The sequence below is a fragment of the Lissotriton helveticus genome, chromosome 8 (genome assembly GCF_964261635.1).
Source record: "Lissotriton helveticus chromosome 8, aLisHel1.1, whole genome shotgun sequence".
NCBI classification, from domain to species: domain Eukaryota; kingdom Metazoa; phylum Chordata; class Amphibia; order Caudata; family Salamandridae; genus Lissotriton; species Lissotriton helveticus.
This window is the reverse complement of record NC_136069.1, coordinates 1,045,050,826-1,045,065,421: the sequence shown is the minus strand read 5'-3', so window position 1 is coordinate 1,045,065,421 and position 14,596 is coordinate 1,045,050,826. Positions and strand designations below refer to the sequence as shown.

General features: G+C 42.8%; 1 protein-coding gene across 1 annotated transcript in view; it reads right to left on the bottom strand.

Annotated features, from left to right (window-relative positions):
* Positions 1–14,596, bottom strand: part of MSL3 (MSL complex subunit 3) — a 176,263-nt gene that overhangs the window by 133,693 nt on the left and 27,974 nt on the right. Inside the window, exons 3-4 of the mRNA XM_078657908.1 lie at positions 6,773–6,868; positions 4,539–4,639 (exon numbers count right to left, since the gene is read on the bottom strand). Coding sequence (XP_078514034.1) covers positions 4,539–4,639; positions 6,773–6,868 — 197 coding nt within the window. The remainder of the gene's footprint in view (positions 1–4,538; positions 4,640–6,772; positions 6,869–14,596) is intronic.

Below are 14,596 nucleotides of genomic sequence, written 5' to 3'. Positions count from 1 at the left end.
TCCAAACACTGCTGGCTTTTGCTTAATATGACCCTCTAGTGAATGTCTAACGATCTTTCTGTTTACAGTCAGCCAGTGAGCATCAAACCCTTTTAATACTAATATGTATTGGCAAGCCAAAAGGTATAGCCTACGCAATGACACTTAATGGGCACCAGTCTCAGTTTGTGCAACATGTGCAGTAGCACCATGCCATAAAAACCTAGACAACACAGACTACTGCTTCCCAGAAAAGTACAAAGAGGAGTCCAGAAACCGACTACATTATTTACACTAAAGCCTTAGACAACCTGCCTATGTCAAAACATAGTTTTTATACTAATTGGTGGTTGCGTGTGTTGTCAACAATGAAATAAGTGAAGATGTTCCACTGAAACAACAATGGCCTACCACCAGGGCCAGCTTTAGTACTGCTGGCATCAGATGTGGCACTCTACGCCACTTCACTCTATGCTTCTCTGTACCACTCCACTCTATGTCAGTGCACTCTACCCCACTCCACTATGCACCACTGCACTCTTCGCCTACACTATAAATCAGTCCAATCTAGGCCACTCCACTCTACGCCACTGCACTCTATGCCCATGCGCCCTACACCACTACTCTATGTAACTGCACTCTATCCTGCACCACTCCACTTTAAGCCACTTCACTCTACGCCACTGCACTCTACACCACACTACTCCACTCTACACCACTGCCCTCTATGCCACTCTACTCTAAACCACTGCAATCCACGCCAACTATTCTGCCCCCACTGCTCGCTACGCCACTCTACACCATAGCACTCTATAGCATTTTGTTCTACTCTGCACCACTTAACGACACTACACTCAACACCACTCTACTTTGCACCACTGCATGCTACGCCACTCAATGCCACTGCGCTCAACATCACTGACTTTACGCCACTTCATTCTACTCTGCACCACTTTACTATATGCCACTATAATCTGCATCACTCCATGCCACTCTACCCTGCACAACTCCACTTCACGCTATTCTGCAACAATCTACTCTGAAACAATCTACTCTATGCAATTGCACTCTAAGCCACTGCACTCTACTCTGCTCTGCACCACTCCACTCTACGACACTGCACTCTATGCCACTCTACTCTATGTCACCGACTCAAAACCAGTGCACTCTAAGCCACTGCACTCCAATCTACTCTGCACCACTGTACTTTAAGCCAATTAAATCTAGGCCACTCTACGATACTCCACTCTATGATGCTCAACTCCATTAAACTCTTTGCCACTCTGACACCCTACAACACTACTCCACTTGAGGACACTCTAGGCAACTCCTTCTATGCTACTTCACTTTACTCCACTCTACTGTGCGACAAACTACTTGTTTCAACGCCACTCCACGCCAATCGACTCTACAACACTCTACTTCACTTTGTGACACTCCAATGTATGGCAATCTACTCTGCGCCATTCTACTGTACAACACTCAACTCCACTCTACTTACCACCCTCTACACCCCTTCATTCTGCTCCACACCACTCCATGGCACTCTGCTCTGACACTCTACGCCTCTCAACTCCACGCCCTCCATGTCACTCAACTTCACTCCACTGAACTCTACATCACTCTACACCCCTCCACTCTACTCTGCTATCTTTTACCAATGGTGAACAGCAGCCGTGCTGGTGTGCAACATGGTTAAAACATATTGGCACAGCCAATAATCATTTCATAGATGAGACCTATTGGCTTTTCCAATGCTTATTTACAGTTTCTTACTGCAAACAGTAAGAACGGTTTCAACATAGCAGGACAGTCCATAGGCAGGCTTGTCTTTAGCTTCCTGGCCACTCCCCTACCTGACAGGGTTAACACTGGTTTTTGATCCTACTGTGACTGAAGTCTGTCTGTTTAGGGGGATCCTGAGGATCAATAGGAGATGCATCCTGCCACCTGTCTGGCATCCCCAAGTCAAAAGAGTTAGTGATAAGGCTGCTCTTTGTTCTGCTAATTGTTATGTCTACTCAGAAATAGCTCATCCCTGCTACGTGGTCAGTGGCAAACATCCACTGGCCTTGCCTTGGCTCAGAGGCCGGCCATTGACTGCAGAACTAAGGCTGCTAACTCTCCTAGTTAAGAATGCATATTTTAGCTCTAGAGATATTATAAGTGGCAAAACTGGTTTTAACTTGGCCTAAAGTACATTTTACTAAGTTACATAGCTACTTAAATTATTTTAAAAATCTGATTTCGCTATTAAGTGAGATTAAAACCAAAGACTTAAGAGGAAATAACTTTGATGATTTGTTTTAGCCCTTTCCTATGAGGAGGTGAAAAAATAAATCACAATATTAATCCTACCTAGGCCCATAAGGGAACAGCCTAGCCAGGGCAACAAAGTGAAATAGCTTTTGGGTTTTATTTCACTGTGAGGGCACACTAATCCCAATAAGTACTGTATAAATATTTAAAAAATGGGTTGTTTCATACTTAGCAAAGCAGAATATAACTGCAGTGCATTTAAACTGCAGCCTGGCCAGAGCACAGTGGTTGGTCAAATATACACTACGTAGCATACATGACATTCAGTTTTGCAGGTCATAGGCACACTTTAGGCACCATTTACAATGGACTTTTAGGGAAGTTATGTAGGCGAAATAGGAAGTTCCAATGTACAGCAAATGTTTTGGAGGGGAAGTACAGGCACTTAACTAATGTTTAGCATGTGTATAGGCAGAGACATAAAGCCAGCAAAAGCAGGGTCCGGAAAAAGATGGCAAATCTGGGGTGTCCAAGCACAAAAGGTGGATTTGCTACAACAACTTGTTGTGATGGACCAGGTATATGTGAATTTATTACAAAAACTGACAGGTTGCCAATTTCAAGTATTTCACCTCAACTTTTTACCCACCCAAGATAAATGACATTTACCTTTTTGGTAGACAACAATTCTTAGAATGTGTTTATTTTAATTGTTCTCCACATTGTTTTAAGGTGTATATCCTACGAATCTTGAAAATGGCTTTACAGCATGACTTGCACAGATACTTTCTCTATTTACTCTACCCTTCCATTCTCATTTCCCATCACATGTAGTGTAAGGCCCCCATTATTTCATCGCTAATGTGGCTAGCTTTTATTGCATTACGCGGATAGCTGTTTAACAATATGATAGGATACCTTTACTTAATTTAATTAACCATTGTCATCCAGACCGAATGGTTTCCTATATAGAACTTCATAGGTAGAAATGTAGGTATTCACATGTGACTCTTTACACACTGATTCAGCAATGAAGAGTTCTCTTTCTTATAACAGCCATGTCAAACAGAGATGTCCATCTTGGTAGCCATGCAGCTCGTTTCTCCATCAAAACCACTGGTTGGTAGCGAGCTGAGCCCCCACAAACAAAGCCTGGCTGTGCAAGTAGATGGCAGCATGCTTGTACCAAACATGCGATAATGCACTGCATCTCTCCTAATGGCAGTATTTTGGGTGCTAATTCTAATTAGCAGAGACTAAGTAGAAAGGAGAATTATAGACAATAACATGCTACTCTTTTTCATTTTATTAATTTTTAATTTGTTCTCCGTCACGTTTGTTAGTGTCATATTTGTTACAATAATGTTGCATTTGTTCTGCACTATTTTGGTTTCTAATAAAAGCCTATCATAAGCTTAGTCCGTGTATACTCAATTTAGAGGAAGGGTAAAGGGGACCCAAAAAAGTAATCTACGATTGTCTGTTCCTAAGGTGGATTTCTTCTAGCTAAGTTTGGGAGAGGTTGGCAGGACACCCGTTTTCTCTGCTCAAAATGGAAGTTGGTATATCATGTTGTCTGCAGGGCCAAGGGAAATCTACTGGGTGAGGGGACGTTTAGCACAGCTACAAGACAATAACAGATGATCTAATAAGGGGTCTCACAAGAGAACTGCCTTCTCAGTCAAGTTAATAATAATATATATAGCATCTATAATATATCCCACAGTTTGCTTCAAGATAAGGTATTCAGCCAGAATGTAATCCAGGGTTTAGCCTAGAGATTAAAGTTTGTACATCTTCAGACTTTCTTCTTGACACTGTGAGCTTCAGGCCTATACCTGACCTGAGAGCTCTAGTTGGCCTATATTGGATAAACAATGAAGTTAGTTGTATTTGGGTGGGGGGGCGGGATGATGCAAATACAGCCAATGGCACATCAAGGGCGATGTAATGTGAGCACACATTTTCAATCTTAAAATACTCTTCCCTCTTCTCTTGACTTTTGTAAAAACCACGCAGGCATCCCGGCATACAATGCACTGGCACAAACAATCACCCCCTACCCAGAGTATCTCTCTATACCACTTCTAGGATGCCCTTTACCAGTCTGAGCTGGAAATGGCAGTTTTCGACTGGCTTGCATGCTTCTCAAAGGTGCAGTAAGTTGGCATGGCCCATTGTCTACAGTTAGGTGACTGCATAAATGCCACAGAAGGTGCTGCACTTCATGCACAATTTACAGAACAAACAGCGACGTCACAAAACTCTGCCACCATAAACGACAAGAGCAGTACACTTACAGTTTTCTTCAACCTCCTCTTTATCTTCTGAGGGCCCAGTTTTCAGGACAGAGTCTACGCCAGGCAGCCTACACGGTCTTCTCTTCCGCCCCTTCCTTCTCCTAAAAAGCAAACAAAAGTCACAAATTCAACAGTATCATTGCTGAAATGAATCAATAGTGCAGCTGAATTCTTTAAAATATTACACTACTGTTACTATCCTGTTCACAAGCCCCATCCTCCAAATCTGTACCAGGGGCAATAAAACACCCCTAAGAAGGATTCCTTAGACATACTTCTTTAATAAGTCGGAAGGAGATAGCAAAGGAGCTGAGATAATTCGAGTGAGGCAGAAGGAGGTCAGATGAGTATACTGAGATATAACAGGATAATTAATGACAGGAGAGTCAGGAGGCGCTTAGCAAAGGTTGAAAGCCTGAGAACTGAGGAGGAACTCCCACAAACTGAGAAGAAATGGGTAACATTAGCTGCCAAAATGGAACAAAAATACTGGGCTAAAAACACAATAACTTGCAGAATGTTGTGCACTATAAGAAACAGTAGACTCGTGTACAAGAGATCATATATCAAGGTATATGCATTTAACCCATTTATCCTTAGCTTCCCCCCCCTTTACTAATTTCCCTCTGATGAAAAGTAGGGGTATATGAAACAAACATGCCCAGGAAGCTGGCTACTGTACCAAAGTTTAAGACTAGGGACATGAATTTTGCTCGTATGAAATGCAGAGGTCAGGAGAGTTGAATAATGAGAATTCCAGTGCCTCCAGCTAGGCCTTTATCGCCCAGTAATATTTATGTCCCTTCTATTAGCTAACAAGCGCTCACACAAGTAGATGTAAGCCAGGATCAAAGTCTCTATTAACATCAATATCTCTAATTACTGCAGAGGGGACAAGATACTGCAGTCTCGCTGTCTACATTTGGAAAACTAATTAAGCAGAAAGCAATGGCAAATCAAACATTACAGCCACGTGGATATCTTGGCAATACAAACACTATCTCCCTCACAAACGGGCTTTCACTATCTCTATTTTAAAGTATGATCTTAAGCCAAGGTGTAATGTTTCCTTCCTTCCCTTGGGACTGGGACATAGCCAGCCTCCCAAATTATGGGTTCACAGATCTGGCACCGCCTCACGCTGGAGCTACTCAAGTGTAAGAAGCAATGTAAAACAATGGTCATCTGAACAGGAGTAAAGTGTGAACACTCTTGAGCTTCAAGTGGGCACACTGACTGGATTGTAAGCCTTCCTTCCTTGGGAGTCTGATAATAATTTAGATAATTGCTCTGCAAAAGGAGCAAATGTAGCCCTCCTCTGGTTATAGGATCTGGGTTTAAGTCAGCTACACTACCATCTTCAACACTAGCTCCCACTACAGAAGGCACAAGATAATGTGCTCACCAGTGGCTTACTGCCACCATAGTGCTCACTCTCCCACCGATTTGGTCCAAGAAAATCTACTCCATTTGTCCAGCGAAAGATCATACCAGGCTAGGCACCCTCTTGCAGGAACAAGTTGCGCACTTGCCTCACACTTTTAAGTGTGGCAGGGACAAATCCTAGCATCCTGGACTCCTGTCTGGCAGTCTCTTCATCAATGACACTCAACGCATATTATGAAGTTCGGGAATAAGCAGAAACACAAATGCAGGCTCTCAGCCGATTAGCCACAAGTATTGACTGTCTCACCAGACCTCACTTTTACAAACTGTCTACATAGACACATGGATACTCTACCTGGACTTCTGTATCCTAAACGTGCAGTACAAAATCTGATCTACAATCATTCAACACTCAGTATGGATTAGGTTCTACATGTATATTACATCTAAAACGCAGATAGTGCTAAATTAACATTAATCTCTGGAAACTTTCAGTGGAACCTGTGTCCTAGGCATACCACATAAAGGGCTGGATTTACAGTTTGGTGGATTGGTACTCTGTCAAAAAAGTGACGGATATCCTGCGCTCCTTCTTACAAGTGTATTGTATCCGAATGCACCTGTAATAAGGTGGCTGGGATATCCCTAATGTTTGTGACCGAGTACCTGTCCTCCAAACTCTAAATAAGGCCTTAAATTGGCTTGTGGTTGTGTTCAGGATGGTACACTGGAAATCAAGTTATAGTACTTACACCTTTATTATTTTCAAAAGTGGGTAAAAATGCACTACAAAACTATCTTCAGTGATTTGCAAAGTTTTTCTTTGGTTAGCATCAAATTTTTCTTACATGCGAGCAACAGCTTTTCTTGCCAATTTGCGCTGTAATCTGCGGTTTTCGTCTGTGTCACGAAGAACATGATCTTCAGCCGCCCATCGATCCCAGCTGTAGATAATAAAAAGTCTGTTGTGAAATTGAGGCAATTCCTTCCACTAAGGATCCACTGACACTAGTATGCACGTTCAAAAACTAAAATGTCAAGCATTGGTACTATCTTGAGTTCAAAAACCCTTGGAGACCATTTCTTAAATATCTCAAAATTGGTTTCAAAGGAGCAAAATCACAGCCATACATCAGTAAGACTATAAAATTGCACAGTCCTCAGTAAACTGCAATTGCGTTTTTCGACATGGTTAAACTGCCAAGCTATAATTTTAAAAAATATCAGCTGGTTGTAAATCAGATCAATAAGGAAGATATGCTCAATTCTCCAGTACCCAGATCACACACTCGGGCACAGTATCATTTTACCAGTTCCATGAGAGAACATTAGCTCACAAATTAAAGGCTAACGTAATTCAGAAAACTCTGAAAGAGTTACACCATAGGCATTCCAAAGGTCTCTATAAACACAGTTCATCATTATTTCATATCTAGTGCAAGGTATTTCTGACCACCTTAAATTGCCCTCATGTGAATCTATAGGTCCACCATCCTTGCCCTGAAGAAAACTCATGTTAATTAGTGATTCCCTTGAAATTGACATGTATCCATTTGAACAAAACTATAGAACAACCATTTTTTGTGAAGACACTCCTTGCATGGTGTTGGGCACCTTAACACACAGACAAGGTAACAAGTGTGAATAAAAGAAACCAGGAGGAGGAACAGAGAGGTTTGAGTGGAGACACAAAAGATCACATGGGGGCAGAGTGAACAGCGAGGGGGATAGAATGTGCAATTTGGGCAGGGGATTAGCTCTTGGGCATAAGATTGTAAATCCAGAACAGTCATTTGCAAATGGTTCTCTTAAACAAGGAGTATCAGGTAGCCTGGTGCCAGAAGGTGGAGGGTGCATCAAGGGAAGTTAAAAGTGTGTCGATGGAAAGGTTGAGGACTTTTTACAGTGGTTAGGTAGGTTACATCAAGACCTAGAACACAATGCAGCAATAGTAATTATTGTATTGCCCATTTCTCCATTCTCTCATCTGGAAAGAAGCACAAGCTTTAGGGTTTTGTTTCTCATTAACTGCTAGGACTAGGGCTGTGATTGTTTATAAGGCAAACACATCCTTGTTTTCGGTACAGTGTCCAGACTGATTTGCATATGGATGGGCCTGAACTGGGGTGGTGAAGTGAGCTATAGAACCATGATGGATTCAACCCAGACCTGTGACTGGGGGTGAATGTCTGAAAAGTTTCAACACTCTGTCCATCATCTCCTTGTGTTTGAATTGGTTGTAAGGGCCTGGTCTCCTATTGGTCTTAGGGCTAATAATGCGATTGGTTAGGGATAAGGTTCTCATTGACCGAAGGGTTCACCTGATCACTAGGGCTATTTAGCTTAGGGCTCAGGGCACCTCAGCCCAGGCATCGAGGCTAAGGGCAGAGAGGACAAGGCAGTTACCTGTTGGGGCCTGGTCTGGCCTAGGGTCAGAAATGCTGCCATTTTTCCCATTCAGCAGCACCCAATTTAACCCATGCACAAACATATTAACACACTCACATCAAATGTACTATACTTATTTACTACAAAGAAACCCTACACACATTTCAATGTCTCAACACCCAATGCAAACCCTCACAAACTTCACCTATAAACCCTTTTACGCCAACTATCTCAGATTTGCACCTTCACTCACACACAAAACACCAATCTATCCTATAGCACTAACCAGTTCACTCATCGCCAACACAACCCCAATCCACGCCACAAGGAACTATATCCCATCCAGACACACACACCCTGCTCTAATTACTCCTAAAGACCAATTTCTGTCAACACCAAACCTATCATCAGCCTTCCATTTTTTCATCCACCAACACCCTCCTCTTCACCAAAAAAACACAACCACACATATTACCTATTCCAGCAATCACATCTAACACAAACACTATTAACTCTTGTTCATCCCCTCTCACACACTAAATGCACTCTTTTCCAAAACACATCACCACTCCCCTTTACCCTGCAACGTCCACTCACCAACAATACTTTACGTACATACAAATACTTCTCAGAAACCAAATACATGATCATCTGCTCTCACTGCTCTTCAAAAACAAAATATAACACGTACACCAACACAACAAAATCTCACACATACACACTACATCATTAACCTTTCCGTCACAAACTAGAAACATACACCCACTCCCACCCTCCTGACTAAACAAATAATACACACCCTAAACCAACTCCACTGCTAAGCTTTCTCTCTTCCCCCACACCTAACACATATACAGCAACTCCTTTTTGACCTTCTCTCATCCATTGGACAATTTAGCACCCTACAACATGACTACTTGCTGCACCACCACCCCTAACTCATACACCTTCCAACCTCAACAGACAGAAAGAAAATTAGCTACATGACACTCTTTACAACTTCACATCTCCATGTCTATTGCACAACAAGGCTACTCCACAAAAACAACTCAGGTCACAAACTCACTGTCAGCCACCATCTCCACCACCTACACACGCAGACCCATCAAAATGCCTTCATAGCCTGCTGGACGTGGAATATGATATAGAACAGAGGTCTTCAAACTTTTGGATGCCGAGACCCCCCTGTCAAAACTTTTCAGGCAGGAGGACCCTCTCCTTACAAAAAGTTCTAGAACTTAGTACTCCTCATAATTAGGGCTCCCTGTTTTCCGTTTTTACGGATTTTTATAGATAACTACAGACGGAAAACATTGTGTATCCTGTCTGTATCTACTTTTAAAAGTGGAAAAATACAGATAATTGGCTACTTTTGGGTGACTATGCTGAGATCATTGACTTTCAGACCAGTAGCTTGAGATTTGCTCAAATTAACTGTTGCATTTCTCAACAGGTATTTGTGCTATTATGCCAATTGTTTGATGTGTGTATTATATTATTTTGGCAGTGTAATTTGCTAAAACGCGACAGGCATAAAAGTATGAGTGCACGTCTATCTGTTGAGTAAATGTGGAAATATACAAGTTATCACATCATCTTTTCAAAAAACACAAAATAAATATGGATAAATACCAATAAGATGGGCAAACATAAATAAATATAAATACAGACAGACTCTCCTACTACCCTCCTTCAGCCCCACTGCTACAGCTGACACCTGCCTCCTAGTCCTTACTTTCTCTGTCTCAGGGTTGCTACCCTCGGAGATCAGGACCTGGACCACAGCCCACAAGGCAACCACAGACTATGCAGTATCTAGGATAGACTTACCTACCCATCTCTGTTTCTCAGGGTCCCTGCCAACCGCCACTGCTTCCTGCCATCCCCCAGGTTTCATTTTGCCCCATCAATAAAATTTGGGACGCAAACCACCACCTGCTTACTTCTCATGGACAACCTCCATTCTACTATGGGTGCTATGGAGCAGACCACCCAGTTCCTGCCTCTTCAGGGTCACACCTTACCTTCTCCAGGGAACCACATTGCATCCCTCTTTACTGAGAGGCCAGGCTCTGAAGCCAGCCTTAGAGCGCCGCAAAGAACCCTAGTATCCATAGGGACGCTAAATTACACTATGCTACCAGGTCACTATGGAACTAGATCTCAGAATAAAAGCCAAACACCATGGCATTTATTTACTCAAGTGTGCATTGGCGGATGCATAACACAACACAATAAAGCATACAGGCCTTTAAAAAGTAAGTAGATTGACACTAACTCTTGTGTAGCCTTTCAGCATGCAAGCACCCTTACAAAACATTAGTAAAAGAGTGTCCATGCATCCACTTTCAGGCTTTAATTTTTGCAAAATATTGTTATCAGGTGCAGCAATCCAACTGATCTTAAACATTGGAGGACTACAATTCACAGACAACAATACTTTATTCAAATAAACAGGCAGACCATGAAACACTGTGTTCCTCTCTACAGAGAGACCAGGTTCTACATGAAGTTTGAGGCAAATTAAAAAATTGTTCAATCCACCTGTTCTCCAGGAAATCATTAATGTCAAAACACAGTTTCCCTGGTTAATATGTTGGATAATAATGGAAGGGGAGACCTTGTGGAATGGCAGTCCCACTGGAGGGGTGAGAGGGCAAGACCCAGCCAAGAGATCCCCAGTGTGGGAGAGACACTCCTTACTCACAACAAAGGGAGACCATATCTAAGACAGAGCTAGGTCTTAACCACTGGAGGGGTGAGGGGACAGGACCCACATGATCCTGATGATGGGAAATACACTTATATACTGAAACAGAGAGTCATGCCTGCCCTGGACATGATGGCAGAGGAAGGGGTGGGAGGACAGGTGTAGAGAAAACAAATCCGGAAGTGAAGAAGCCACCTGAAGGAAATTAAGGGAGAGAAGATAGGAAGAGAGACAGGAAGTTCGACAAAAAGGTAAGGGCGGAATACACTACCACCCCCTGCCATGGACAATCTTCAAAACAGAAAGGGACCACCAGGGCTTTCTATGGTGGAAGCTGCACATTTGACAACATTATATGGGTGACATCAGCAGCAGGACATAAGTGAAAGAAAAGAAATGAGAATAAAAGACAAAGATGTGTGGAAGGAGACGAAGTTTGGAGCAGAGGATGGAAGAGAATTGGAATCTGTCAAAATTGTACTTTAACACAGAAACACAGCATCAGCTCATGTACTAATAACATATTTAGAGACTGTTTAAATAGTCATAAAACACAGTGCAGAGTTTTTGGTGGTATCAAGCAAAGTATAAAAGGTCTGAAAGCATAGCCAAGGCAAGTCAGCAGGTGCCTGGCTGAACCTATGAGAAATGCTCTCCAGCCTGCATTCACTATTCCAACCTCATGCTATTGGTTGTGTGACTTACTTTAGCAGAGGAATCCCAAAGACAGCAGTGGTGAAAGGGTGGGCGTGAATTTTTGGAGTTAAGAAGATGTGTGTGTGTGCGTGCCGGTATGCTTGTGTGTGGGTCTGAGGGGTGAAAAGCCAGAGAATGGTGGAGGAGGTGGGGCGGAGGCTGTCTACTTACAAGTTACACGAAGTTCCGGTTGCTGTGAAAACCAGGAAACAGCCACAAATTATATATGGCTGTGTCAACTTGTGATAAGGTGTGACCCATTATTAGTGATAGGATGATCTTTGTAGTCTGCCAAATCCTCCTTTGACACAGGCATTAATTAGTCAGTCAACGAAGGCTCATTAAGGGCTCAATAAATCCTTAGTACAGAAGTGTGTGCTCAATTAATGGTAATCTTATTGAATAGTTCACTGCTAGTGATCACAAATTATCTCCCGTGCACACACTGTTCAATGTTTGCAATTCATCAACATAATGCCAGCAAACATTTCCATGCATAAAAAATAAACACAAACTATGCCCCACCTGCCGCAGGCCAATGCTGTTAGTGCCAGATTTACTAACACTTGACATAGCGCAACACAGCAAGACAACTTGCTGAGCTGAGCTGTGCTGTACTGCATCAAATAGGGACCAGGAATGCACCATATTTACTAAGATATGGTGCGTTCCTGCTCTCTCTGCGCTGGTGCAAAGTGTGCAGCCTAGCGCCAATGCAGGCACCCTTGCGCCATGGTGCAACGGCTACGTTACAAGCAGGATTGTTTTTGTGTAGGAACGGACACCTTCCTGCACAAAAATAATCATCAGAGGCATTTCCTCTTTCTCGAAAGAGGAAATATCGTGGAAAAAAATATATTTCTCTTCATTCTGCCGCTGTTGGGATGGGGTAGCATTTGATGCATTCCGAATTTTACTGCCTGTAGTAAACCTGGGGTTTTGCAAAAATCCATGGGTGGATGCGTAGGAACGCCATCCCAACGAGGAGTAACACAATTTGGGCTGCCTTGCGTTACTCTGGTTTAACTAAGCCATGTAGAGCCATGCAAGGTGCTTAGTAAATATCACATAAGCCCTTGCGTTGCCTTGTGTCATATTAGTTGACGCAATCCAACGCGGGGGCTTAATAAATCTGGGCCTGAGTTTAGAAGATTAGAGCAGCAGACATCTTCCCTTGGTGCAGTAACAGCACCAAAAACATATTAATGTTGCCACAAGCCAAATGCTGTACATAGAAAATCAAGCTGGGCTACCACCTCGAGAGTAAAAGGTGGGGACACCAATAGACACCCTTCCTTCTTAAGGCACAGTAATTGTGTTCCTAAGGGGCACCTCATATGGATTTTAAAGAATCAATCAAAATCAGAGAGCCCATAAACTGTTCTCTGAATACAAAAATGGATGGGAGCTTGATCGAATGAAGTGAGCAAATGGCAGAAGTAGTATAGTTGCATAGCTGGTTGGGTAACCTTTGTCCTTACACTACTTGTGGTCATTATGCCTCATCGCGCAGGGAATTACTGTGTGGAATGATTTTTCCGCTCATAGAATCACACATAATTCGCAATGCTATGGAAATTTTCTAAATACTTTTCCCAACTGTTTTGAGCAGGAGGTAAATGTGAGAGATGGGGTGAGAAAGGAGAGGGAGTAGGAGGGAGGGAAACACTTTTTTTCTAGCAGGGCAAAGCATTGTATGCTTCTAAAATGCGGGATGAGGCTTTGCTGCTACTGTCATCAAAGTCTAATGCGATTTTTCCAGCAGGTTTTACCAGTCCGAAAAATCGGGTCATGTTCTTTCATATCCAGTAAAACTGGGTGCGAAAAAACCGAACCAGTAGTCATCAGGCAGAGCGCAATTAACGCATAAAGCCTGCATTAATACTGTTCCATTCACATGTAATCAGGCCCTATGTAGAAAACTTCTGCTGGATCTCAGCTCCTGAAAAGCAGAAAATTATGTTTTCTGCTTAGACTCTAAGCAGAAAACATCATTTTCGGCTTTTCAGTAGCTAAGATCCACGAAGAAGGAGCACGAAAAGGACACCAGCTGGAAAAACACAGCGACGACGAGGACGTCCAGGAAATGCAGCAGGAGTGAAAGGCAGCGGCAACAACAAAACATTGAAACACTGCAGACACTTCCCCAGGAGCATAGTTATGGCCCCTGTTCCCGGCATTTACTGGTGTTCACTCTGCAATTTCCCTGATTGGAGGACAATCACTGATGACGCTGTTGTCCTCCAATCAGAGGGCGCATGAAGATGCCAAACTTTTCGGAATCCAAAACAAACAGCAAACGTTTTAGATTCCAGATCCAGGCAGTTCCATGCAAACGTTTGTGCGATGGGACTGCACGACCCCCTTTCTAGGACTCCACGCCCCCCCCTGGGGGTCGCACCCAACAGATTGAAGACCCCTGATATAGAACAACTATGCTATTGATATTCTCATACAGCTAATACGAAGGACAAACCTTCTACAAATACACAAAACATTGCTCACTCTTCTACAAACCAAAGTTACACCATCACAAGAACACATTCTCAAAACTGCCTACTATTAAATGCTTGATCACTACAAAGAAACAAGCATTACATCTACAACCTTCTCACTGATGAACAACCGGACTTAATCTTCATAACTGAATCATGGTTGGGAGATGACATGGCTCCAGTGTTGCATGCAGCCGTTCCTCTATGCTATCAAACTATCACACAAAATCATATAGGAAAAATGAGGTGGCCTAGCTGTTGTATTCAACGTCACTAAAGCTGACAACGTCTCCATACAAGGTTGTGAGGTCCGCTTTACCAGATGCAACCCTACACCATCTTCCTCCTGTAACTTCCTACTCCTTTACAGACCTCCACCTAGC